Consider the following 26,962-nt stretch of genomic DNA (forward strand, 5'->3'; position numbering starts at 1 on the left):
ATATTCCTCTCTAACACACAGACAGAAAGTGGGTGGGGGGATAATGAGGGCAGGGGAGAAGGGAGAAGAATCCCATTCTGATTACAAAGGAATTCCTATTCCAGTAGTTAAAAAACGAGGACAGACGTGACAATGGAAGCAAACATACAATGGAGCTTTTGTACCCAAACCACTTGGCTCCCATACAAGGAACAGAGGAACTTGGGTTGGTGGGGACTGGCTGGGGTAGGGGAAGAGAGAGAGGCTGATGTTTGGAAAAAGAAAGCAAAATTGGTTCGTCTGCTTTAAGAAAGGCTGGGAAGACAAAAGCAAAAAAAAAAAAAAAAAAAGCAGCCTGCTATTGTAGAATCCACCCACTCACTTCTGAAATGCTCAAAGACCCAGACAGGGATTTACAACCAGCACTTGTAGGCACTGAGTATGAAGCAGAAAACACTCAAATGCCCAGAGGCAGCTTCTGTGGTGCCAGAGAAGCAGCTTTTAGATTGCACAGGGTTATGGTCAGAGCTGTTTTCTTTCAACAAGTTTGTTACTGCTGAGTCAGTCACTGAGCTGGGCACTGCAGACCATAGGAAGGCACCTGCACACTGCAATTTTCAGCTCTAGCCAACCACTGTATTTTGCTTTTTAACAGTCCCACAGCTTCCTGGAGAAACAGAGCATTCACAGCAGACCAATAATCCTACAGCTCTGAAGCCAAAATAACAACAATGATTTATAAAAAAAGCTGGTGTTAGCTGAATGCAAGAGGAGGGTGAAGAAAATGCCAGTGCTGAGTGGGGTTGTTTTTTCAAACAGTGTCAAGGCACATTCAGAAAGATCACAGTAATGCAAAGCTGCAAAATTTTGGTGATGATTTAAGAACTATTTTAAAGATAATAAATTCAGTTTAAACCAAGCATATTCCATTTAATAGCTCGCTTATACTAGGGAAGAAAGAGAGTGCTGATGCAGAGGTTTTCTTTAGCCTGAGTTAAAATCAGTCCAGAAAAGATTTATTTTCTCAGAGTCCACTATATCTGGCTTCTATTTATTTGCACAAGTCTATATCCAGCATGGGTTTAAACTAAATGAAGGTATGGGTTTATACATATCATATGCAATTACAAATTAGGCATCACCTAAAACCACCTCTTTCTTTAAAACATTATGTAGTTTTAATTTTTTTAAGGATTGTACAGTTGTTTATTCCTATATGTTGAGGGAATCAGACTTCTGCTGAACTTAGAAGCAAGATATGGAAATTTGCTCAAAGTATTGAGGTGTTACTAATTGGTTTAATCCAGAAGCAGCATTTAAAAACCTTTTATGCAGCCAAGTGCTTTTTCTTAGCTACAAGTGAGGCACTTTCTGATCCCCTGGTGATGCAGCCTGCACAATAAAATAACAGCACCCAGATTTTCATGTTGTCAGTGCCACAGGTGCAGGACTGGGATGGAGTTACAGAGTTTGTGTGGCACAGGTGGCTGCAGTATTGACAGGGTATCATCCCTGGTGCCTGCAGCAGCTCCAGTTGCCCCTGTGACACCACCCAGGTGACACCAGGGGCATCCAAAAGGATGCACCTTGGAAATGCAGCATGATGCTGAAGATGACAGCCTCTCAAATGATCCCTTGCATGCCTCTTTGCTTTGTTTCTGTGGGGCTTTTTCATTTTTTTGGTATTTCCTGTTTAATCCTCTAAGCCAGGGAATGCAGAGGTAGGCCTGCTACTTTTGGAACACAATTTATTCCACAAATGGGACTTTTTTCCCCCCCAGTTTGATACTACTTTATTGCTAACCAGCACAGGAATGAACCTCCCACATGATCCCCATCTGAATCTCCCTCTACAAACAAAATCCATGCCTGACCATAGCATTTCCCAGGGAAAAAAACAAACAATCTTAGCACGCTGCTGATGCAACTATTGCTTACTACACTGGATTCTCTTAGCAGTTGTTTCATGGCACATTCAAGTTCCCTGTGGCACGAACCATCTTTTTATTCTACAGTGCTTAGAACAGCAAAGCCTGTGTCTACAGATGCTAGGAATAATAGAACAATTAATCCATCCTCTCTCCCCCTGCACATCCTTCCCCCCACCCCCAGTGCTGTAACATGGAAATTGTTTCATTTTTAGCCTAAGGAAGTGAGGTTTATCCCATCATCCTGTGACAGCTTTACTTCATTTCGTTTATTCTTTACCTATTTGGCAGTCTCATGATACTTCAGAGACAGATTTCAAAGATATGCAACACCAAGACTCAAACAGGCATCTTATTAGTGGAGACAGATGAGTAGCAAAGGGCTGCAGCACGAGTTTAACTACAGCACCAGACACCAGAGAACCCACACAGAGAAGCAGCATGAGGGAACAATCAGAATTTCACTATCCAATTTCTCTAGTTCTCCTTCAGCTGTATCAACTTTGTAAAAGAATCTAAAGGAGACCATACAAAGCCCTGTTTCTGTCCTTTAACTCCTCTAATTAAACAATGATAACATACCAGCTGTGGTACCAGGCTGTCTGGATCGGCACCTTGCTCCACAGAACAGGGAAGAAAAAGAGAAGGAAAAAAAAATCCTCTCCATGTTGTACATATGAAGAAAAAGGATGGATTATGAACAGCTGTCAGAAACATATCCCACACCAGAAGTGCAGCTATTTTGGCACAAGAGCATGAAGAGCTAACAACAAGAAAGCAGGGAAGAGAGCACATTTTTATGCTCACTGTCATCTTTCAGTTGCTTATCCAAGTTTCACTTGCAGATGTCAGGATGAAAAGAAACAGTCAGGGAGCAGCAGCCTGAATGGGTGCAGCATTCACTTCAAAAGAGCTGCATGCAGGAAGAGTTTGCCAGTATCAATATAGTGCAAGCTGGCAGGACTGGAAAGTTACAAATTAAGTGTGCCTTCATCAGTGACCTACTATGAACAGACCTACTGAGCTGCTAAAATATTTTTAGTTCAACCAATTCCTGCCTTTTTTGGTTCCTCTTGCTCTTCCAGTTTATCCAGTCATGTGCACTTTTCCACTCCCTCTTACTGCCATGTAGTTTTTCAAGTTTGGCTCCAATTACCACTTGTTTCTGCTGCTGAAGTGCTCAGATTTACAGCACTCCTACAAACAGCTCACAGGGTGGCTCCATCTTGCACGTAGCAAGCTGTGTTTGAGCTGAAGAGAGATTTATGGTGCAGCACTTGTCTCCTCCCAGGCAGGAGCTGGATGTACTCACCAGCTGGTACTCGCTGCGGCGGCTGAAGGCTTCCTTGATTCCTGAATCCCTCCAGAGAGCAGCCAGGGCAGGCACGTAGAGCTGGAAGGTGGCAGGCTCAATGGGCATCCCAGCTTTGTTCTCAAAGGCCATCAGGAACATCCCATGCTTCTCATTCTCTGTGTACTGCCAGGGGATCCCCAGCTTGTCCCGTGCGTCAACCAGAACCCTGCAGCCCTAAGGAATCATTCAAAGAAAAGACTCGGTGAATAAAGATTAAGGACTTGGGGGTACTTGAAGATTATTTTTTTGACACTGTTCTGGTGAGACTGAACTCAGGAGAGAAGCAAAAACATTGTTTATTGAAACATCTCCAACAGAAGTAAGATAGAGCCTGCTTCTGTAAGCAATTTAGCCACAAAATATTTCCCCAGGTGGAAAAAGTATTAGTGGCAACAGCTAATGGCAACAAGCAGTGCTACCAACAGATAATGAAAGTAAACATCAGTGAGAGCATGAAAAGTGTCTGGGAATTAAGAAAAGTGTCTGGGAACTGGTGTGTGATCATTATAGCTGTAGTTTTAAAAGTAACACCACGCCTGAAACCATATTCTCCCACCTTTTCCTTTGCATTTGGGTTTCTGACACCAAAAAGGACATCCCAGCTTTCTCAAGCATTAGGGAGATCAGAAGAGCATCACAGGACTGAAGACATTGCACAGATTCCAAGCTACCAGGCTCAGGAAAGCAGATCCAGTTTTTCCTGAGAATCATCTTAATTTTTGAACTTGCCACACATTTGCCAAGCAGTGTATGACAGGTAGGCTTTGTTATTCTAATACTGGAAAAGAAATCTAGAAGCAAAGCAATCTAGTTCTCAAATTCAAGATTACCGAGCTGATTCTTTTCACATTTTTCAGTTTTTATGGAAACATAATTTCATGTTCATGGCAATAAGCCAAACACATGAGGTTAAAGAAATTTGAAACTTGAGCCTTGACTGTAACTTCACCTGCAGTAAATAGCTTCCAATGGCCAATATTTATTTCTCAATAGTGAGCCCCATTTCAGTAATGGACAGATCTGCTAATGGTGACTCAGGATCTCAAGGACCACTGAATTCACAAGTATAATCTCTGGGTTATACTGGATTATTTTCTTGATCTTTGGTTCTAGAGATATGAAAAAAAAAAAAAAATCTCCAAAAGTGAAGTTCTGTTTCCACAGCTACTCACAAGAGCCTCCACATTACTGCACTGATCTCTTTTTTTGCATACTTTAAGCTATCAAGACTGCATGTTATGTTTTATTAACACTTGAACTTTTCTGCTCTCCAGTCCTTTAGCAGCACCACACAACAACAACAATAACTTCCCAACAGCAACCGAGATAAGAGGGGGAAGTGAGAAGCAACTTAGTGGAATGTCACAGAATAGGAAAAGTGAAGTGTCGTGGTTGTCACTAGCCAGCAGTGCTCCTGAAGAGCAGCTTCCCAAAAATGTAAATATTTATTATTCTCTACTGATTGTTACTTCTTCTCATAGTAGAGACTGTATCTCCACAATACCACGAAAAGACTAAAATCAAACATATTTACCAACTGATGCTTTAAATTCCAGACATAACTATTTAGTAACTGTCATACAGACTAAAAGCCAACTCTCATTCCCAGTTGCAGAGTTTATCCCTTTATTAACAAAAGTCTTTCAATAGTTATTTGGAGGGCACAGCAAACAGAAGCATGAAAAACCCACTTATAAGGCTCTGTCTCTGAATTGCAGATGCCTCCATGACATCTCACAGCTTCACACACTTTTGGAAACCATCCCTTGCACACACTCCCATCTTGGCTGCAACTGCAAGGCAGGGTCAGCTCCCCACCATGCCCAGTTAAGAACTTGGGAGATTTTTCCAGAGGACTGTGGTGACTGAGACCAGCAGGACAGGGTTATTTCTAGGTGTTTCATGACAGGTTTGTCCATGCTCAGTGAGAACTGTTGTGTATGAAATGGTTAATCAGCACAGCGTGGGACAGTGATCACCATGTCCCCAAGGGCCACATCCATCCCCTGTGGGTCACCCTGTCCCCTCCCTGCCCTGGGCCCTGCACAGAGCTCCCAACCCACAGCTCTGACCTTCCTGGGGCTGGTTTAACCCTTCTCCACCTCACAGCAACTGCACAGCCTCTCAAAGGGGTGCCTGCAGGTCTGCACAACTCCTGCTTGGGTAAGAGAGCTCTGGGACCTCAGTCCAAGTGCATTTCCCCACACTGCTGCTCTGACTTCCCCTGCTCCTGCTGGAGACACAGAGGCTCTCAAGAGGCTGTTTGTTGTTAGGGAAAGTTTCATTATTTGTGTAGAGAAAACCACAGAACAGTTTCAATCAAGGGTGTGCAGACTGCTCCAGTCCTGGAATAGTCACTTATCTGCTGCTCGTTGGAAATGCAGGTTTGACCCTCCCTGAGGAAAAAAGGGAACTAAAGTTGGGTCCCACAGAGCCTGTGGGAGTGGATTAAGCACTGTAAGGTCAGCCATGGGCAGCACGTGGCATCAGCATTGCTCTGACTGTTCCAGATGTTGCCACCAAGTCACATGCAGAGCCTGATCTGGGACAAAGTGATTCAGTAGTGGGACATTAGCACTGACAGACAGACACACACTGCATGAAGGAAACGAAAACACAGGATAGAAACTAGCAGGAATGCTGTCCTATGCACACCCACAGCATCTCTCCAAATTTTTAGAACACATCTGCTTCAACATGTGTCTCTAAAACACATCAGGAATGAAAGCTTCACATAATGAGCAAAACAATCAATGTTTTTTCCACCCAACTCTTAGCAGTTAAAAGTGTGACTCAGCAAAATCCCTAGTAAAGTGAATCTAAACTTAACATTTCTCCATCTCCATAAAACAGTTCCATAAATGCTACAAACAGATGTCAGAAAGATGAGAAGAAACAGAGCAATCACTAAATTTAGATCCTGTGTATTCCTCTTCTCACATCTCAGACTTACTGGTAACACTGTATTTTGCAAGCTCACTGAGCATTTGATAATCCCTGCCTCATTAATCTGCACAGCAAGTCACCATAGAAAGGTTTCCACTTACTGGAAATACAAGAAAGACTTTTCCTACCCCTTTCCTGAAAGAAAAATCAGTTTTTCTGATTTTCTGTGACTATAGAAAATGTCAAGTCGCTCTTTCATTCACAAAGCTGAACACCATCAATTATGATTCTGTTTTCAAATTTGGACAATGGAAAAAAATGAAGCAACAAGTTTAGATGGGAAACAAACTTCTGAACACTTCAAGTGATTTAAAGCTTTTGTGCTGCAGTTAAAGCAGGACCCAGAATAAGCATAGATGGAAAGAATTAAAAGTCACAGCTAAGGAGAATGTCAGGCATTAGAAGACAGAAAACCAGTGGCATAATGGAAGCACCAGCTAGGGAGGAAAAAAATAGGAAATTCTCTGTTCCATTCCTTTCTTAATAATTTTTAATATATTCAAGTCATTGCATAAATCCCTGGCATGCACAAAACCTGAATGAAATCAGGGTAGAGGGAAAAAAGGTGTAACAAGAGTGTGATGAGATCTACCTCATGAAGCAGCACATCTTATACAGAAGGAAGTGCTAACTATAGAAATCCATAGATTCGAAAAGACAGCTAAGGCATAACACACAAGAAATTTAAAGAAATCACAAACCACTTGCAGAAAGGGAACAGACAAAGACTATTTTTCTCCTTCCCCTTGCTAGACAAATATGAGTTATCACACAGCTCAAACTCCAAACCTACACACCCCCAGCCAGCCAAATGCACTTGCACAGGATGTTGGCCAGAAGCACAAATGGACTCCAAGAGCCATGAAGAAGAATAGATGGAAGCAAAGTCCAGAGAGGACTATTCCCTTACATTCCAGATGCAAATCCTGGCTCAGGGAGTTTCCTAAACCAAAGGCTGCCAATAACTGGGAGAGCACACCAAAGGATCACATTGCCTGGAGCTCGTACCCCAGTTTGGTTGTGGGTTGTTTTTTCATGTCACACACAAAGGCTGAGCTCCTCAGCCTGACACAGCACAGCTGTCTGGAGCACGTTTGCTGCTCACCAGCAGGAAGGTTTTATGGGCATTTACACAAATGTTCATTACTAGGACTGGCTCAAAGACAGTTTTTCTCCTTTATTTTTGAGAGCATTCTAGCTTTGAAAAAAATCCAGGTTCTCTTGTATTTTTCAATAATAATTGAATGAATTTGTGGGAATTATTAGAAAGGTTATCATGAGCTAACTTGAAGCCAGAGATGTTTGCAGTATTTAAAGGGCAGCATGATTTAAGCACATCTTACATCTGTAGTTACACTGCTACATAAAACACAACACTCACTTTTTAAATTATTCATATGCTCCAGTACTTGAAGGATTCATTATCCCTAAAACCTCACACCTTTCACCAGATGGACCAACCCAGAGGCCAAGTGAACACCCCTCAGTGAAGCACCAAATATAAAATTGGCACAACAGGTTGGGGAGCACTTGCTCACAGGCAAGGCCAGATTCTCCATGCAGTCAAGTGATCAAAAATCCTGATTCAGTGTCCAGAGAGAACCTGCAAGTGTAGAGTTTGTTACAAATAGAAGAGTTTCCTACAGTGCATCTTCTCAGATAATTTTAGAGAATTACTACTGGGTAAGAGAACATCGACAGCAGAGTACCTGTTACACATGAGATACTACAGCAGCTACTTTTTACATATTTACCATTAATACACTGCTCAACCTCCAGCATCTCCATATCAGTTATGGACCTTACTGTCCTGAGAGAGGTGCTGAGCACTGCTGAGCCCTCCCTGGGGGCTCCAGGTCACAGCCAACAGGCACTGCTGTCTTCTCCTAGGGCTGCAAACCAGCAGGAACACTGCAGGCACAGGCAGAGCCCAGCCTGTTTCCTCTGAGTGTTTTTCCTCTCTGCTGCTGACAAGGAACTGGCAGAAGTCTGGGGATCTCATCTCACAGAGACCAATATACATCAGAGCTGCTGCCAACAGGGTTGCTCCCACCTCAGCCCACAGATATTCTGTGGAGCCAGAGGAACAATACAAGGTGATGAGGAACACAGGCCCAGCTGCACAGTTTTTAAAAATAAAGTTGTCAGTGTTAGCAAATATAATCATATGCACTGTTTGCAAATTGCTGTCTGAGCACTGCAGAGAAGTGACCTACTACAAACAGAGTGACAGCAAGACAATCAGATCTTTACAGTACACTATCATAAAAACATTAACAGTTTTTCTTTGATCTCTGTCCTTGAAACATTATGGGCAAGCAGCAGTAGAGAACCCAATGTCATTCAGGATAAGGTTTGACATTACAGAACAGCCAAAAAATGAGGTACCATCAAAAGGGGCATCTTTCCTGGCAGTGGAGTTCCACCCTCTTCTGTTTGATAGGTTTGTCATTTGCCTGAGCTCACAATCCAGTGAGCAAACATCACCAAGAACCTGGCTAATCACAAAAAGTGATTTCCACTGGCTGTATTAGTTTGCTGTGAGGTGAGACACACACAAGGGTAGGGGTGGGAGCAGCACCAGTTGGCCCAGTTAGACAACAAAAAGGCTCCCCAGTTCTGCATGTCCTTCACCACTCACATATTCCAGTACCACCCAGGTGAGAGCAGGGTAAACAGCAGAGGTGACCGACCTTGCAGGCCAGCATACAAATGAAAAATGTAACAAAGGGGAAGTGTCATTTGCCTAGTCCACAGGAACACAAATATTAAAAAACATTTGGATTAGCCACCGAGTCTCTGGACTGGGAGCAGCAGTGATGTCTGCTTGTCTGGAAACTCTGAAAAGAATCCTTGTGTTTGAGTGAGCCCAGTGAAATGACGATAAATGCAGCAGAAGGAAAATACCCACTGCAAACTTCACTTGTAACTCAGCACAGGGCAGAGATGATGACCTCAGAGATGACGTTCAGGACCTCACAAAAAGTTCTCAGTTAATGCTTTCAGACTTGTATCAGCAGCTTTCTCCTTGCCCTGAGAGCATCCCACCAATATCAGCTCACACTTAGTTCATGCTTTCAGTACAGGAGACATCCCAGAGGTGTCCCTGCCATGCCCTCATGGATTCAGCACCCAGCACATTCAGTGCCAGGCTGGACCAGCTCCTGACCTTCACTGGGCTGAAAAACCCCAGGCAAAGGCTGGAAACTCATTTGGAAACTCTGCAGCCTCCAAACCCTTTTGGCTTTTTCCTTGTTGGAATTTGCATTGAACTTACTTTTCCAGACAATATAAACTAGAGCTTGCTCCAAAGTTTTCCTGTAAACATTTTTACAGGACAATTTGCTAATTTTTTTGTTGCCAATACCGTTTCCAAGTTAATTATAAAACTAAGCAAGTGAATAAGTTGGGAGTAAGCTCCCAAATTTAGTCACTTCAGTGACTAAACTTTTGTCTGCAAGACATCAAAGTATGTGCCTGCAGTCTCCAGGGATAAGTCATGTTCTGCAATACTAATGACTACATCACAAGGGCATTGTGAGCTCCATTTTGGAACTGCTATGAATATTTATCATTTACTACTGACCATTTCTCCTCTTCCAGTATCTGCCATGATGAAGAGAGATTGCTGACTCCCAGCCCAACCAAGAGACACCCCAAATGCAAAGGGAGCACCAGAGTTGATGGAATTTACATTTCAGATATAGAAAATACACCAACTGGAAGTTAGTAAGAGATTCATTGATGAAATGAGCCTGGAACAACAAGATCAGCAAGATTCATCAGGGGTTTTTTGTCTTTTCTATATAAACTAGTGAATATTATTTTTCTTAATAAAATAAGATCAGATTAAAGATAATCACAATTAAAAGACTGTTCTAGTACAGAACTTTAGCACTTCTATATTAAAGATTCTAATTAACCACAGCTCCTATACTCTCCTTCTCATTCCTGTGAAAAGAAGCTGTTCCAGCAGAAAGGAGACTGACACAGTCCTGAGACCAACTCCTCAAACAGCTGGATCCCAGCTCTGCAGCAGCAGCTGGAGTGTGACCATCATCACCTCCTAATGGGCTTCCAAACCCATTTGCATGCAAACCCAGGGAAGTGAGGAGTCAAGGCAATTTAAAGAGTAACCTGCTGTATTTCCCCTGAGTTTGTAGGCCACTGTAATAAACAGGCTTACATTACAAATGAGTAACTTGGTCACTTGCAAGTGCAGCTCCCAAACAAACTGAGGAATAATCTGTTTCCATGTGCCAGAGTTTCTATCTGTACCTGGCTGCAATTTGAAAGTTGCAAAAGAGTTTTCTTGGTTTGTTTGCTGGTGACAGGAGGTACAACCTTACTTGAGCTACCATAAACACAATTTAGGTACATTCAAGGTACACAGGGTCCCAGCAACAGCCCAGGTTTAGTATTAATTGCAGAAGTTTAAAGTTCTTAAAGCTGCCTTCAGCACAAGCCACTTATTTCACTTAGCTGCCACTCATACTCCTGCTGTCAAGGAGAAACGCTCTCAGGTATCCCCTCGTGTATTGCAGCTGCACTCAAAAGTCCCAAAGGATTGTTCCTCAAAGATTTTACATGTTCAGAATCTTCCCTTGTTTTTCCCCACTCAGAGCTCTCAAATAATCACACAATTTCCTGTGTAGTCCTTCCCTCTGCAATTCCAGGCTTTTAATTCCTTAGTCAATCATTACACTTCAGGCCGCAAACAAGAAGAAAACACCCATGGATGTACTGAAACCTTGAGCTGGTATTTCCATTCTCAACAGCAAAACTAACATTACCAAAAGAGCTCAACAGATTATACTCCAGGCTTCTAAAAGCTGAACTTTTTCTCTCTTCAGATCAAAATCTCCTAAACAAGCTGGTGCAAGTACCACTCTGGTGCTTGTAGATTGCTGTAATTATTTTCTTATGCAACTAAACCGGGTTTTTTTAAGCAGCATGATATTCACATACTTGAAACAAAAAAACATTTAGACAAGGAACATCAGAGTTGTGACCCGTTGAGTGTCTGAGCTCTTTAACTTTTATCAAAGGAAGCAAATAGAGTAGCAACGCCAACTCATCTGTTTTGGATGGAAGGCTTCAGAAAATTCCTGTAGCTACAGTCAAAAAGCATCAAAATAGTCTGTAATGCCACCTCTCATTGCTTAGATTTGAAACTTAAGGGGCATGACAGTTTTCCAACCTAGCCAGGAGTCACCTTAAAATTCAGGCCTGGGCAGCCAGACAGCCCTGTCCTGTGCACTTTCCTTTTCCAGGTGGGTGTGCTGAAGTCCTGAAGCCTGTGTACTCATACCAGAACATTAACACTACTGCTTTTCACTTCAATCATCAAAAAGTTCCAAAAAGTTACTTTGAAACTTAGCCTCGATTAACAAGCAAAACCCGAGTTAACCGATGACTATTTACCTTCAACCAAAGCAAAACTCCTGTATTTGAATACCACCCCACAAATGCCAGAAAAAGCTAGCAAGGCCCTGAACCATCACCTGTACTAAATGGAAAAGTCAATTCTGTATCATAGGTTTATTTTGCTTCAGCGATTTGTTTCTGACTAGGGTTTCCCCAAAATGGGAGATGAGAACCAGAGAGAACAGGGTAAGCAAAGAACTGGGCATTAAGAAGATATCAGAAAGGCAAGAAGGTGAAAACTCAAAATAAAGTGGAAGCTGACACTAATGTCAATTCATACTTAGCGCTGTTATTTGCAGAGAGGTTTCACATTGTGTTCTCTGAAGCAGTTTCTTCATTCTCCATAAGCTGTACAGTTGCCTAAACACCACTGCCACAAGCATTTCAGAAATATCCAGCACTGTTACAAGAGCAGGAATGCTCCTCCTTCAGAGAGGAGTTTAGTCATGGCTGGAAAATGAAAATTGACCATTTAATCCCAGAGATTTACACTGCATTTCTAACTCAGATCTCAGTGCTGCAGAAGCTTAGGGGGAACATTGTCTGACCATGCTGAGCACTGTGTGGAAAAACGGGCTAAGATTGCTGCAGCTGTACTTGACAATGTCACACAGATTTAAATGCTATTTGATAGGATCATTTCCACTTCACATTGTCCACATATAGCACTAAAAATTCATCTGAGATCTTTTATTGCCAATTAAACACATGGGGATCTTGGCTTCAGTAAGTCTTAGCCAGTGATCATTGAACTTCCTGAAAAAAGTGAAAAGGACCTGCAGTCTAAACACTGGTACAGAAAGAGCAGCAATCACGTGCACTTGACAACTTACACCGTCAAATAAGCTAAATAAGTTTACTTTAAACACTGGATGTTTATCCTCATTAAATGCAACACAGTATTACACAATTACTCTAAAATAAAAGCACTGACAGACAATCTCTGTTTTGAGAGCCATTATTCTGTCCTGGTATTTGATTTCTTCCTGATGATTATGGCAGAATATCAAGGTGTTATCAGGTTTCTCTCAGATGAGCAAAAATGCAAACAAAACATCTACTGCCTTCCCACCAGAAAACTCTTCTAGCTCTCTTTGTTTGCTCTTCCTCCTTCAGAGTGACTATTCCCAAGCCATTCCCCAAAACATATGGGGGAGTATAAATTATATTATTGTATACAAGAGCCACCTGTGTTATCTGGAGAAGCAAGAAGGACCCAAAGGAGAACTCCAACCTAACCTTAACACTCCCAAATCACCACCTGCAAGGCCAAAAGGGCAATCAATCTGCTGAACCATATTAACCCACTTTAAAGCTACTTCCAAATTTTATTTTCAGGATTAGAAGAGTTTAAAAGGTTCAACTGACATAGTTCAAGAAGTGCTGTTAACTATCAGAACACCTGACTGCTATCTTGAGGACCAGGATTCTACTCTGAATTCTGCAAATCTACCCAGGAGTGTTTCAACTGTGTGACTCTGCCTCCCCTACTACAAGGAGGAGACACTTTTCTTTCCAAAGCACACCAAGTTCTACTGCTGAAAGCTCTACACCTTCTGCATACATAAAATATTACATCATTTTACCATAACTGCTACTGCTTAGACAACTTCAAGAGGAAGGAGTCTCAGATTTTTCCATTTTCACAAACTGCTTCCCTAAAAGCGTCTCCTACCACTTGAAATTAGCAGCAGCAAGCAAAAAAATAAATCACTGACAGGACCACAATAAGCATTAAGACCTAGAATAAGACTTCTTATTTCTAGGCATATCGATTTAAAAAAATCATAACACTCTCTTTGCTCACATAACTACAATCAGAGAGAAGCTTCTGAATTTCAACTTTCTTGCAGTTAATGGGCTCCATCCTGAAAATGGACAAAAAAGAGGAAAAGAAAATTAGACAACAATTTTCCTGTTCATTAACAGAAGTGAAAGCCCTTTATGGAATAGCAGCATTCTTAAAAACAAGAGTCATTGTATGCGTGCACTTATTAAGTGCACATAAAGCTTCCATTTAAACACGAATCTGGAAACTCAAAAGTAACTCGTTATCTTTAACTTGCACAGTTCCCTTTCCTTTAACTTTCTATGAAATCTCACAAAGCCTCACAAATCCATGCCCACAAAAGAATGGTGACGGTCCTACAGAAAAATATAGGCAGGAAAGCAGCATTTCTTTTAGGGAAAGATTATGAAGAGAGAAACACTCCTGAGTGAGCTTTTTATGTATCTTCTAAAATGTGATCACTTCTACCTGCACAGGGCATCAAGGCTTGTATCCCTGAAAGGAACAAGGTTGGTTTTCCCTAGTTATGGAAATATTGGTCTGTACACCAAAGGTTCTACCAGCAGCTTTTAGAATCTCCAGTCAATAGAGAAACATGCTGCCAGCACTATAAAACCTGCACACACACTGAAAGAAAACTTTCCTGCAAAGGCATCAAACCAGAGTTATTTCTATTTCAGCTCCAGGTTTGGGAACACCCCACGCTGCCCAGCTCTGCGGGCCTACACTCTGCATTTCTAAAGATGCACCAAGTAAGTAACAACCACTGGCAGCCATAACATCTGAACCAGGAGCCCTTTCTTGTCCCACCTCCAGGTGCACAGAGTAGGGATAGATACTTCGCAAAAGGAGAGAAATTCCTCCTCATTTCTTCAAACCTTGAAGTTTCTCCAATTCCGACTTCGAGGATGCTCTCATAATGTTTTTTCCAGAAGGCAGGCCACACCTATATCCTCTTTCCTCTGCGTTTCCACAAAGCTTTTTTCAATCCCCTTTGCAGGGAAATTTCCTTGGAGCCCTTTCCACGGAAGCTTTCAGCCGGAACCCGCATTCCCCGGGCCCCCGCAGCCCAGAGGTGCCCGCCCTCCCAAACACCTGCCCCGAGCCCCTCACGGAGCACCGGGAGCCGCGGCGGGGCAGGCGGGGGGCGCAGCCGCCGCCCCGGCCGAGCCCTCACATCCCTCCCCGACGGCGCTGCGGGATGTGCCGGCCTCCAGCCCCGCTCCCCTCGGCCGCCCCTCACCTTGAGGATGTTCTCGTAGATGGTGGCCCGGAACTCCAGCAGCGCCTTCTGGTCGAACTCGCGGCCGTGGATGATCCGCATCTGCTTGAGGAAGGTGGACTTGCCGCTCTCGCCGGCGCCCAGCAGCAGGATCTTGACGAGGCGGCGCACGGCGCGCCGCTCCCGGGCCAGCATCGCGTCGATCTCCCGGCTGCGCCGCCGCGCCTCCCGCTCGGCATCGCGGCTCCGCTCCTTGCCGTCCCTCCGCGGCTGCTCCCCGGCGCGGCCCGCGGCCTCGGCCGGCAGCAGGCAGCGGCTCAGGGTGCGCACCACGCCGGACATGGCGGCGGCGGCCCGGCCGGAGCGCTCACAACGCCGCCGCCGAGACCCTGAGCTCCGCCAGCATCGGGCGGAGGCCGCCGAGACGCTGAGACCGGGAGGAGGAGCAGCCGCAGCCGGGGGCTACGGGCCGGGACCGCCCATTCCTCGCTCCGGCTCGGCCGGGGGAGGGGTGCGGGCGGCGGGGCGCGGCCCGCAGGCCCTGCCCGGGGAGGGGGCGCGGCCGCTCCGAGGGGGCTGCGCGGGGCCGGGGGCGGCGGGAGGCGCCCGGAGCCCTCGGCGCGGGGTCGCGGCTGTGCCGCGGCGGGCGGGGGACACGCGGCCCCGGCCCCTTGCCCTGAGCGCCGCCGCCCGCGCGGGGAGGAGCCCGCGCCGCCCTCATTGGGCGGCAGCGCTGTCGCTCAACGTATCCGTTCTCCAATTGGGTGAACCGGCATGCGGGGCGGGACCAAGCGGGCTACGCGGCTCAGGGCGGGCAGTGCCGGGAGGGGGCGGGGACAGGAACGCGAGCACCAATCAGCAGCGTGAGGGCGTGGCCTCGCTGCCGAGGGCGAGGCCTGGGTGGTGGGCGCACCGCCCGTGGCGTGACGTCACGCCAACAACACGGGACATGGAGTGACGTCACGCCGCGTCCGGGATGACGTCAGGCGGAGCCGCTGCTGCGGGGCCTGGGCGGGCCTTTGGAGTCCCGAGCCGGCGGTACCGAGGCGCTGTTTGTAACGCGTGGGTCAGAACCCAGCGGGGTTTGATCTCACCAGACAACATGCAGTGACGTAAAAAAGTGTCATCGCTGACGTCATCAGGGAACACACCTCCATAGCACTGCAGCATCCGCAGATCCTTGCTCAGCCAGATTAAATGCGCAGGGATTTGTCTCCCCAGCCCCGGCTGCCCCCAGGAGCTGATCCCGGTGGATCTGGCCCAAGTTGAGCCCGCTGCCCTGGGCCTGCCCTGGGTGCTCCATTCCCTGCTGCCATCGGGGTAACTCCTCACAAACACTGCACCAATCCAGGCCCCGCTGCTGCCGAGGTGGGGATTAAAGTATCAAAGTACACCTTTGAAAGAAAATCCCCCTCGGTCTCGTGATTAGATACTGGAGGGAAAAAACCATTTTGGGAAGCAGCTGGTGTGTGATCAGCGAGCAGTGGCTGGGATCCCAGACCTTCTGGCTGCAGAATGAAATCATAAAAGACAGGCACATGTCCTCAGTTCTATGAGATTATTTGTCCTTTCTGCATTACTTCTGTCTGTGCTTACAAGTATTTATGGCATAAACATCTATTCAGTTTAAGTTGTTTATCCTCCCCAGGCCTGTTCCAAACATGGGACACAAGAATAGAGAGATGAGGGAAACTACTAGAATGACTGGGATTTCATAGAATATTAAGGATGCTGAGTCCCAGGCTGGTTTGTGTTGGAAAGGACCTTAAAGCTCATTTTGTTCCACCCCCTGCCATGGCAGGGACACCTTCCACTAACCCAGATTGCTCCAAGCCTTGTCTAATCTGACCTTGGACACTTCCAGGGCTGGAGTAGCCACAGCTTCTCTGGGAAACCTGTGCCAGGGCCTCCCCACTGTCACAGGGAACAATTTCTTCCTAATATCCAAATTAAATTAATCTCTCTTCAGCTTAAGGCCATTCCCCCTTGTCCTGTCACCACCCCGTCAAAAGTTCCTCTCCAGCCTCCTTATAGGCATTGAGACATCTTAAAAGGTCAGAGAGTCACAGATTTAAAGTAAAAAAATTACAGAAAACATTTAATGGAGGTGAGGATTAATCCCACTGAGATGTCAACTCTTCCCCCAAGTCCGAGTGTTTTTCTCCCGGGCAAGAAGTGACATTTCCAACTACATTTAGACACTGCAGATTTCAGGAGACCAGCACAAAACTCTTAGTCCTGAGCCGTTCCCTACAGAAGCTTCTTGAACAGCTCCCCTTCCATGGTTTTACCCTTCTTTTGCAGTTTGAGCCTCAGGAGCGGCTCATTCCCCATAAAAAGCTGCTGTAGTTCAGGAGTTTCCCACTGGATGTCATGATTGCCCCGCCAGAACCCAGCCACAGCGGTGGGATGGAGACAAACAACCCAACCCGAACCCCCGATCTCTGATTTTCGCAACAGCTGAGCACTCAGGGCTCCCGCTGGCATCCACAGATGTTAAACTGCCTGGAAATCAGGAGCTGTGCAGGGCCCAGACTGGCGTTTTCTGATGAGCTCGGTTTCTCCTGCCCCTCTGGCTTTGTCTGTGCCCTACTTGAGGTTCTCTTCAGATTTGAGGTGCTGAGGGGTTTTGGCAGAGAGTTCAGTAACTGTGAAGTCTCACTCCAATGACAGATCTGCTTCATCTGGGAGAGGGAAATTGCGGTACACAATAAACTAATCAAATAAATCAGTTGCCAGACGTCCTTAGTTCTCCATGCATTCATCCATGAAAGCAGCTTTCAACAGCTCCCATCGAATTGTCAAAAGGAGAAGGTCCAGCCCTGCCTCCATCCCCCGCAGCCCCGCGGTTCCCCATGGAATCCCTGGGAGCAGCACAAAGCTGAATTCTGTTTGCTCCTGCAGCAGCCCAGGGCTCACAGCCATGTGACAATCCCCATTGACAGCCCTGCAGAGGCTTTGGCATGAGCCTGAGCAGGAGGTGAGAGTGTCCCTGGTGAGAGTCAGGTTTGTTCTCAGCCTCAGAGAATTCCCTTTCCCATTTTCCTTATTACCTGTCCAGCTCCATGCTTCCAGTTTGTCTCCCTTTACGCTTAGGCTGAAATTTAAACAAATTTGTATTGATACAGAATAAAATAAAGCAACATCAATTACTTCATTTTTCTATTCTTTTACCTTCTCAGTTTTCCTTTTGTTACTTTTTTTAAAAAAATATTTCTACTCTGTTTTCCTCTTTCCCATCTCTGTTTCTTCTTATCACTCCTGTTCTCTTTCTGCTGATTCTGCAGCTGCTTCTGTTCCTTCTTCTTTAATCTCCCATGGAGGGAGGGAAAAGACTAAAAGATGGAAGAGAACAGAGACCTGGAGGATAGAAAGAAAGGGAGATTCAGTGAGAGAAGCATTATTTCCATTTCCCCCCCTTGGCTATGAAGAAACTGAATTATGAGCAGAAAGATGGGGGCTCTTGGGGGAAAGGCTGGGGAATAAACTGTGGGGTTTATCTGCAGAACATCTGCAGATGAAAGCTGGAAAAGTGTCTGGCAGCTGCAGGAGGCAGTGGCTGCTTGTGCATGAAGACCTGACTGCAGATGGGAGTGACAGCAGGAGCCCAGGGGGAAGGAGCTGCTGCCACTCGAGCTGAGGGTGCAGCTGATGGACCCTGCATTAAAAACTGACTGTCACACCTGGGACATGGCTGCTGTCCCCTGAGTGCCACCAGACACCAGAAGAGCATTTTGCTCTGTGAAACTGAGAACCAAATAATCCACAAGGAAGATTTGCTCCTGCTGCAGTAGCAGCACCTTGCAGCAATGCCAGAGCTACTGTAAATGCAATCAAAACTCCAGAGTTTAGGCACAAAAGTGAAGATCTGAACAGGATGGCAAGGAAAGGTGTGCAGTGGTGGAATCACCCAAAGTGATAAATCACCCACCCTGTGCTGGTGGGCAAACTGAGTCAGAGTATTGAACTGTAGCTCCCACAGGGCAGGTGCACTCCTGGCTTAGCCTGGGTGATTTGAAGATATCTGGGCCCTTGAATTGCTCATTGTGCATTCAGGCAGCAAAGCCCATAGTTCTGAAGAGCATTTATGATCTAAACTCCTTTTGCTGCTTCTCTGTTGAGACTGTGACTCTCTTTGCCTGAGGAGGTGCTGGAGTTTATGTGCACTTCAAGCCTTACCTAAGCTGGTAGTTTTGTCGTGTTAAAAGTGCCATGTTCTGCTTATTGCATTCTCCAGGTTTTATATGGCTTTTTCAATGGCCTTCTCTCTGCACACTCCCCATGGCAGAATGAAAAAGTGCGGAGAGGCAAAGGGAATAACATTCTCCTGCACAGGAATGAGCAAGAGCAGTTCAAACAGATCAACCATTTTCTAGCAACATCATTAAGTATATAGGAACCTTCTGGTACTAAAGTATTAGTTTTTTGCTGTAGGTATTGAACCCTTGGCTGGTTGTTATCTGCAAGACTTTATGATCCCTATTCTATTCTCTTTCTGAGAGATCCCAATTTTTTGAAGTGCTTGCAGTCTTAACACTTGTGCAGCCAAAGAAAACTGAAGTAGTTTGGCATCTCTCAAGAAAAAATTCACTTATTAGGGAATTTGTATCTCAGTATTTGCCTTGTCCCTTTTAATGCCACTGGAAGGGCTGAGAGAATGGGGTTTGTTCAGGCTATAGAAAAGGTTGAGGGGACACCTTATCTATCCCAGTATTTTTAAAATATTGAAAAAAATATTTAAAGGATGTTTGAAAAATGTTTCAAGGGTGGCTACAAAGAAGATGGAGTCTCCCTCTTTACCAGGAGTCACATGGAAAGGACAGGGGAAGTGAGTACAAGTTATTCCTGGGGAGATTCTGACTGGACACAAGAGGAAAATTTTTCAAAGGAAGAACAATCTGTCATTCGAATAATCTCCTCAGAGAAGTGGTGGATTCCCCAGTATTGGACACTTAAGGTTCAGCTGGACAGGGCGCTGGGACATCTTGGCTAGACCAGTTTTTTTGCCAAGAAAGGCTTGACTGGATGATCCTTGAGATCCCTTCCAATGTGGAGAGCAACTCTATGATTTCAGTGTATTCTGATTTTTAATGATATTTTCTTTCCCCTTTGATAGCTCTGTCAATAGAGAGGCTGCAGAACCTTTGGTTCATACTGTTTGTGAGCTCTCTTGCAGTGGATTCTCTTGCAGTGGCCCAGCCCAGCTGCCACCAAGCAGTCAAAACTCCAAATTATGTCAAAGCAATTACTCCTGCTTCTCTTATTAAATTGGCAGCCACTATTTTTTCTTTTCCATGTGGTATTTTCATCTTCTGTCCCACAGAAGACACATTACTCATATACATAAAATATGTGAGTCGTGACACTTCATGGAGTTAATTTTCACTATTTTCAGACTACTTGACAGCAGCCTGTTCTCCTTCATTAAACACCAGCCAGTGAGTGGATTAGTTTACTTTCAAAACACAAAACCTCATATTAATCCACAAACAATTAATTATTGAGGGAAGACAAGCATATTTTGAACCCAGCCTGTGACTTTCCTACTTATTTCATGCAACGAGGCATGATCTGTGTAATTCCAGGCATGTCCTGCAGTGCATCCTGCAAGTTCTTAGTGAAAACTGGATATTAGGAAAAAATCCTTTCCTGTGAGGCCCTGGCACAGGTTTTCCAGAGAAGCTGTGGCTGCCCCATCCCTGGAAGTGTTCCAGGCCAGGTTGGATGAGGCTTGGAGCAACCTGGGATAGGGGATGGCGTCCCTGCCATGGCAGGGGTTGGAACCCAATGGTGTTTTAAGTCCCTTCCAACCCAAACCATTCTGGGATTCTGTGAAGTTTCTGTGATTACCCCTCAGGATGATGAACCTTCGTTCTGAGAGTGAAGAAAGATCAGAAGTTCTGCTCCAAGGTGTTTCCTCAGAGGGCACAAAACCAGGCGATGTGGGACCTGAATGAGGCTTTCTCAAGTTCTGAGTTCAAAATCTGGGGACACGTTCCTGCAGCAAAAGGGACAGAACAGGCTCAGGTTGGTTCGAGTGCTCTCAGGGTCCAGAAAAACTTGGCATTGCAGAAACAAAGCCAAGTTTTAAAAGCAGACCTAAGTCCTGAAAGCATTTGCACTCTGATTTTGGGTACAAAAGGCTCCAGCAATAAGTAGCTTTGTCAGTGTAGGTGCATTTTGTTTAGTCATCTATGTCATAAAAAGTCATTAGAAAACAAGATGAGTGACATTAAAAGGGGAAAAAAAAGGGCACAAATCTATAAATTGCACAAACAAAGCCAAAGCCCTGGGAGAAGAACCTCACATATTTGCTGCCAAGCTATGTCCATTTTTTCTGCATTGTTTTTAAAATGACTTTTCATCTGGTGATGCAGAGCCAAATATCTGCACTGGTAGCATGTATCTCCCCCAACTCATCAGAAATTAGCAAGCCTTAATAAAATTTATGCATGACTTGCTATTGCAGTTCCACATCTAAAGGGAAAACAGATGTTCTCTTTAGTTATTCTCTTCATGTCCAAAGGAAAGCTGTTGGTTACAGTTTGTGTTTAAAAAAGCTGGTGCTGAAAGGGTTACAAATGATGCAATTTTTGCAATCCTACTCCAAAGCTCTCTGTGAACCTGAATTGCTGAGGTGACACTTGCAGATGCCTGTCACCCACTTACCACCCTCATATTTTTTAACACCTCCACTTCAGGATGAATAAATGGAGCAGAGTTCCCAGTATTTGCCTGAGATCACTGGCAGGGTGGCTGGCCGGGCTCCCAGCCCTGGGCTGCATCCATGGGGATGTTCCTCAGCCTGGGCTGGTTCTGAGGTGAGGCAAAAGGTGCATCTGAAAGGTGGCATTAGACATGGCCCTGGATGGGCCTCTCAGCTTCAGCAGGAAGAAGGGACGCTTTGATTCTTCACCTCCCTCAGCTGGATCCTTTCACTGAGCACACGTGCACGCTGCCCTCAGCGTTCCCTGCTCACGTTGCACATGGGCAATCTTTGCTCTTTCTGTTTTTACACAAATATTTCCAAGATGTGCAAAAAATGTTGGCACTTACAGTGAGTGTTTGCCATCTGAAAGAGTTTGCCCCTGCAAACATGGATGTGTGCATGCACATCTATCTGAAATTCACGTTTTACTTTGCAGATGTGTGTCAAACACAAAGCCTTTCAAAATGTTAATATTTGTTTGTTTCCACAACATATTTATTCACTGCTCCCTGAATGAAGGATCCCAAACCTTCTTTATTCCTCTGCAGCTACCAAATGGACATTGGTATAAAAAGCTGCTCTCTATCCACAAAAATTTTCCCAAAAGAACAGCAAATGCTGTAAATTGTAGACATTGGTTTAATACCCTTTCTAAGCATTTATTCAAACAATTCTTTTTAGCTTGTGAATATTCATGATCTTACAATTAATATGAAAGATAAAGACTCCCACCACACCTAAATGTGACAACCAGCTAATTTAGGAATTATTGCTCTCCCAAAAAGGGAGAAGGAATAGGCTCTGTCACTTAAAGAAACGATGGCAAATGATGCAAAACCCAGGTGGCAGGAATGCAGAGAAGAGCTGGCAGGAGCTAACCAGATGAGTGATCAGCATTTTATTCAGACAGTGTTCCAGCGTCCACCCAGAGGAGATTAAGTATCCTGTCCCCTCAGTGCAGAGAAGAAGAAATAAATCAGGTTTTACCACAAGGAGGGTGGCAGGGAGTTAATTAGGAACGGAAAAAATATATTTCAGTTTGAAAAGGAATAAAAAAATGCTCAAAAGAAGGAACTGAAACACACTGAAAACATGTTGGAACCCACCTGGGAGGCTGAGTGAGAATCCTGCCCGGGGATCTGCAGCCACAGGGGACTGACACAACAGGTGATGCCGACAGCTCTCTGAAAGCTGCAGTCCAGCAGCCAAATGCTGCTGCTCTGAGATGTTATATGAAAGCAGACATTTCCCATAGCCTGTCTCATGTTAGAATCTCTCCAACCACAAAGTGTATAAAAAAGGCAAGGTTGCATAAAGAAATAAAAGAACCTTCGTTTTCTTCTTAACGTAGTTTTTAAAAACCACAACCTCATTAAAGTCAACAGGAATTTGCTCCACATCTCTTCTAATTTGCCTCCCAGGATTTGTGCAAAACTAGAAGATGACAGATTCTGCTATTAGACCAAGTAAAGCTACACCAGAAAATTAGCAGAAGCCACAAGCAGCAGAACAGTCGTGAAACCACCTTATTGCCTCATGTTCAGTGATTTCCATTAATGATTTAACAGCAAAGGTCAATTAAATGAGTGGTGGATGCTGATACCCACTGGCTGGGGCTCTGCTCTGGGCTGTTGGAGCACATGGATATGCTAAAGCAGGAGAAGCTTCCAAAGGCAGTGCACCATTCCCCCCTGGCCTGATCCAAGGTTAGATGTGCCTGGGGCATTTCCTGTGCTCCTAACGAGGATCAGTTCCAAACTAAGGCTGCAGTCCCTTTCTGTCAGCTGAAGGACAGAAAGGGAGGGGTAAAGGCTGCTGTGTCCCTCTGGGATTAAACCTGGCTACCAGGGGTTTGGGGGGATGCTGCCTTGCAGGAGGCCAAGTCCTGGCTGTCAGCTGAGGGGTGCCACTCACCTGTGTGGAAAATGGCACAGGGCCCTTCATGCCAGGAATGCCATGGGCTGCAGGTCGCTGCTCAAGAGGAAAGGCTTGGATGGGAATGAATGCACGAACATGGCTTCTGGCTGAAATATTTAATCAATGTGCAAGTGACTTTGTGCCACCAGTGAATATCAACATTCCTCATTTTGGGTAAAAGCTGGGAGTCACATTCCAACAATATATTCAGAAAGCATCAATATATTCAGATTGCATCCGCTGATGCAGGAGCACAGGCTGTGGTCAATCACCATCCTGGTAATTTAGGAGAGTGCAGAAGAAGGAGTGCTGGCTTTTGAGTGTCTCCATGTTTGTTATTTATACACCATGTCATCTGGAGCTGGTTGTTTGCTTGTAGCTTTGGGCTGACAGTTCCCTGATTCCAAAGGCAATTCAGCCCCTGACATAAAGCAGAGGAACAATGCAGAGTTCCTGTAAAACAACAGTGCTCCCCCCACTGCTGTCAGAATGCAGGGATTAGATGCAGAATAATGCAGTCCCTGATCAAACCTGCAGCTGTAATTCAACCTCTGGACAGTGCTGATGCCATAAATTTGGGAAGAAAGTGCAGCTCAAGCGATTTGTGAACAAGAGCTGATGAGTCCAATTGAATTACAGTTGTGGGAGCAGCCGGGATCCCCCTGCACCGAATCATTACTAATGAGAGCCAGGGAGTGATTACTTACAACTTTAATGAAATTGAATTTCAATTTATACCCTTGGCTAGAAGAAGGAAAAAACATACACTGAATATTAGGGGGTGACAGGGCAAAAGTACAAACAGAAACCCAAAATATATGGATGGACAATGCATTCTCCTGGAAGAGACAAGATAAAATTTTATCTTCAAAAATAAATTCATATTTAAGGATACAGCGAAGACTGAATAAAACTATTCTATATAACAGTTCTGATGATGAAAGAGCTCAGAAAGAAAATGTTCATATGGGTTTTCTCTAAACCATTTACCATGTTCAGAAGAAGGGGAACTGTTTAGCTGATTCTCAAGCCATCACTGCCCATTCTGTTGGCATGAAATCAGGAGAATGGTAACCACAAGCACCACTGACATATTCCAATCAAATAATCCCATGGAACCCTTTCTGAGCAAGTCTTCCAATTTCAGCACTCAGTAGTTATTCACCACTGGAAGGGAAAACATAATTAACATTAAATACTGGTTTCAATAGAATTTCTCGGTGCTTCCCATCACTATGGAGGTATCCCTGTGCTTCTTAAAAACCTTTTTTAATATTGCACCTTTCTTGCTGGTGCTACAGTAAGGCCTAGGGAGGTTAAGAAAAGTGGTTTATGAAGTTTGCTTCAGATATGGAAATGTGAGGAGACAGAGAGGAAAAACAGAGAACTTGAGTGAGGAAAACAAAATGGATGAATAAGGGAGCATTTGTGCCTTACAACACAGATCACACAAGTTTTGCAACTCAAAATATGAATCTGCAGTTGGAGGATGATAAGGAAGGTGTGGGATGTGCAGTGGAAGGTCTGAGCCATGGGGCTTGCAGCCAGGGTCACACCAATCAGGCAGAGTATGGAGAGGTGCTGAAAAATGCTCAGACTTTTGACTTTACATTCATTTTCCAGAAGGTAAATCAATATCTCTTCACCCCAGTGCACTTGTGTCATATGGCTTTCTGTTACAAGGTGACCAGGGCTCGGACATGTCTCCTCTGAACTGAAAACAGCTTAATCCAAAGGGATTTTTTTTTCTGCAAAATGTCTAAAGCACTGTATTACCTCATGCCATGGGGTGATGGGATCCAACCCAGTATTTCATGTGCAACTTGACAGTCAGCAATAGGAATTATTAACTACTGCAACAGTAAAAGAGGCAAATAGAGTGGGAATTCAGTGCTATTTTCACATAGTAAACTATTTTGTTAAAAGGAGTAGTATTAAAAGGAGATTTTCCAGACAAGAGAGGATTTTCAAAGACAATGGGGGTTCTACTGGGAGCAATGTTATAAGAAGAGGTGGTTAATAGTGAAGCGTCTTCAAAAATCCTTCAAAAAATTCTTTCCCATTGAAATGTATTGCGGTGCACGCTCATTTTCCCAGCCTCACATGCCCTCATTGATTTAGGGAGTCAAAGCTGTTTCCTGCCACCACTGGAGGGAGACCTTATTCCTTCAAAGAGCTGTAAAACTGCTGCTGCCAGACTGCACTTCAGTAAGGAAGAGTGCAAAATAATCTGGAGAAATACAGCTGCTGAATTTGATCCAGGCTGGACACGGTAAATCACAGGTTCTAATAACAATAATAATGCAGCACGAATGAAACAGTGCCAGATTAAGAGTTTAATGCTTCCACTCTGATCAATACTGCTCAAGTGAGTCTGCTCCAGGTGTCTGAAGTCAGTCCTGGTTAAATCCACCACCAGTGTCTGTACATTCCCCTCCCTCTGTCCTCACCCCCTCCCCTCACTCTCAGGATGTGCTGGCAGAAGCCATTGGTGATGTTAAATTCTCAGGCTGATATTTCCTAACCCTTTATCTCACTGTGACCTTAAATGTGACCAAAATATGTTCCCATCAATGGCATTATTTTCATTTTCACTTAACCCCTATTGGCCCACTGGACTATTTTACAATCATTCAATTACCCCCACTGCTGCTGAAAACAAAACCAGGGAGAAAATAATTATTTGGTGCAGCTCAAGGTCATTGACAGCAGGAGGACAGGGAGCCATCAAGGAAGGTCTAAGTCACTGAGTACATGGATGTACTTCAGAGAGGGGCCAGGACATACAGCTCAGCTCTAAAACCCCAAAGCTTCTGCTGGTGGAACAAAAAAAGCAGTTCTGCAAGGAAAAAAAACAAAGGAAAAAACAAAAGGAGCAATTCTCCCCAATGTCATGTGGCATGCTCCCACAAAGATGATGTTGCACATGTCTGCACAAACTCATTCTGCTGGGTGGTGACACAGGCATGTGTTTGCACATGCACACACTCACCCACTTTACCTAAGTTACAAAACAGCTTCTCAGCGAGATAAAACTCGTGATAAGAAAGAAATTCCTGTCTGAAGGACTCTCACGTTGCCAGTAACAGTGAAGAGCCCACGGAAGATTCCAGCTCAGCTGACTGTCTGTGGTTTGTGTTTTGAACTTTATTAATGACATGTGCTACCACCTGAGAGCTGCCTCCTCACTCCTCAACTAGGCTAATTCTAAAATTAGTGTAGAAAACAAAGCCTTTGTTAAACATATATTCTCATCACCTCCCCACGCAACTGCATCTGACACCCACAGCTGCAGCCAACCATGAGTTTCCTGTGCTACTCACCGAATGGGGCAATTTCAGAGTAAATATAGTTCAAACACTTATAAATCTCTAGAGTGAAATCCCTGCTGCGCTGAAAATAGGAGGTTTGCCACAGATTTTTATAGTTTTTCAGTCAGTTTTAAAGTTGCCTTTGGTTCTCAGTGAGCCCTGTTAGTGGCAAGGGGACGATTAATGTGATCTTACAGCGTGTGCCACCCTGGGTGTCCCTGCTGACCCAGACGTCAGCTTCCATAAAGCACCACACACCTCCTGACAGGAATCATCTGCTCAGCCCTCATGGCTTGGATGTGCTGGCTGGACTCTGCAAGATCCAGCTTGTGAACAGTGACCTAAGACAGAGAAAAGAGGAAGGAGCAGGGGAAAAACCC

At 44.8% G+C, this 26,962-nt stretch overlaps 1 protein-coding gene across 1 annotated transcript in view; it reads right to left on the reverse strand.

Moving 5' to 3' along the window:
* GNA12 (G protein subunit alpha 12) overlaps window positions 1–14,987 on the reverse strand; it is a 40,023-nt gene extending 25,036 nt beyond the window's left edge. The window contains exons 1-2 of the mRNA XM_054270685.1: window positions 14,667–14,987; window positions 3,220–3,435 (exon numbers count right to left, since the gene is read on the reverse strand). Of these exons, the coding sequence (XP_054126660.1) occupies window positions 3,220–3,435; window positions 14,667–14,987 (537 nt within the window). The remainder of the gene's footprint in view (window positions 1–3,219; window positions 3,436–14,666) is intronic.
* Window positions 14,988–26,962: the final 11,975 nt, after the last annotated feature.

Source organism: Melozone crissalis, unplaced genomic scaffold (genome assembly GCF_028551555.1).
Source record: "Melozone crissalis strain CALT ecotype California unplaced genomic scaffold, PUWL_Pcris_2 ptg000012l_1, whole genome shotgun sequence".
Lineage (NCBI taxonomy): Eukaryota > Metazoa > Chordata > Aves > Passeriformes > Passerellidae > Melozone > Melozone crissalis.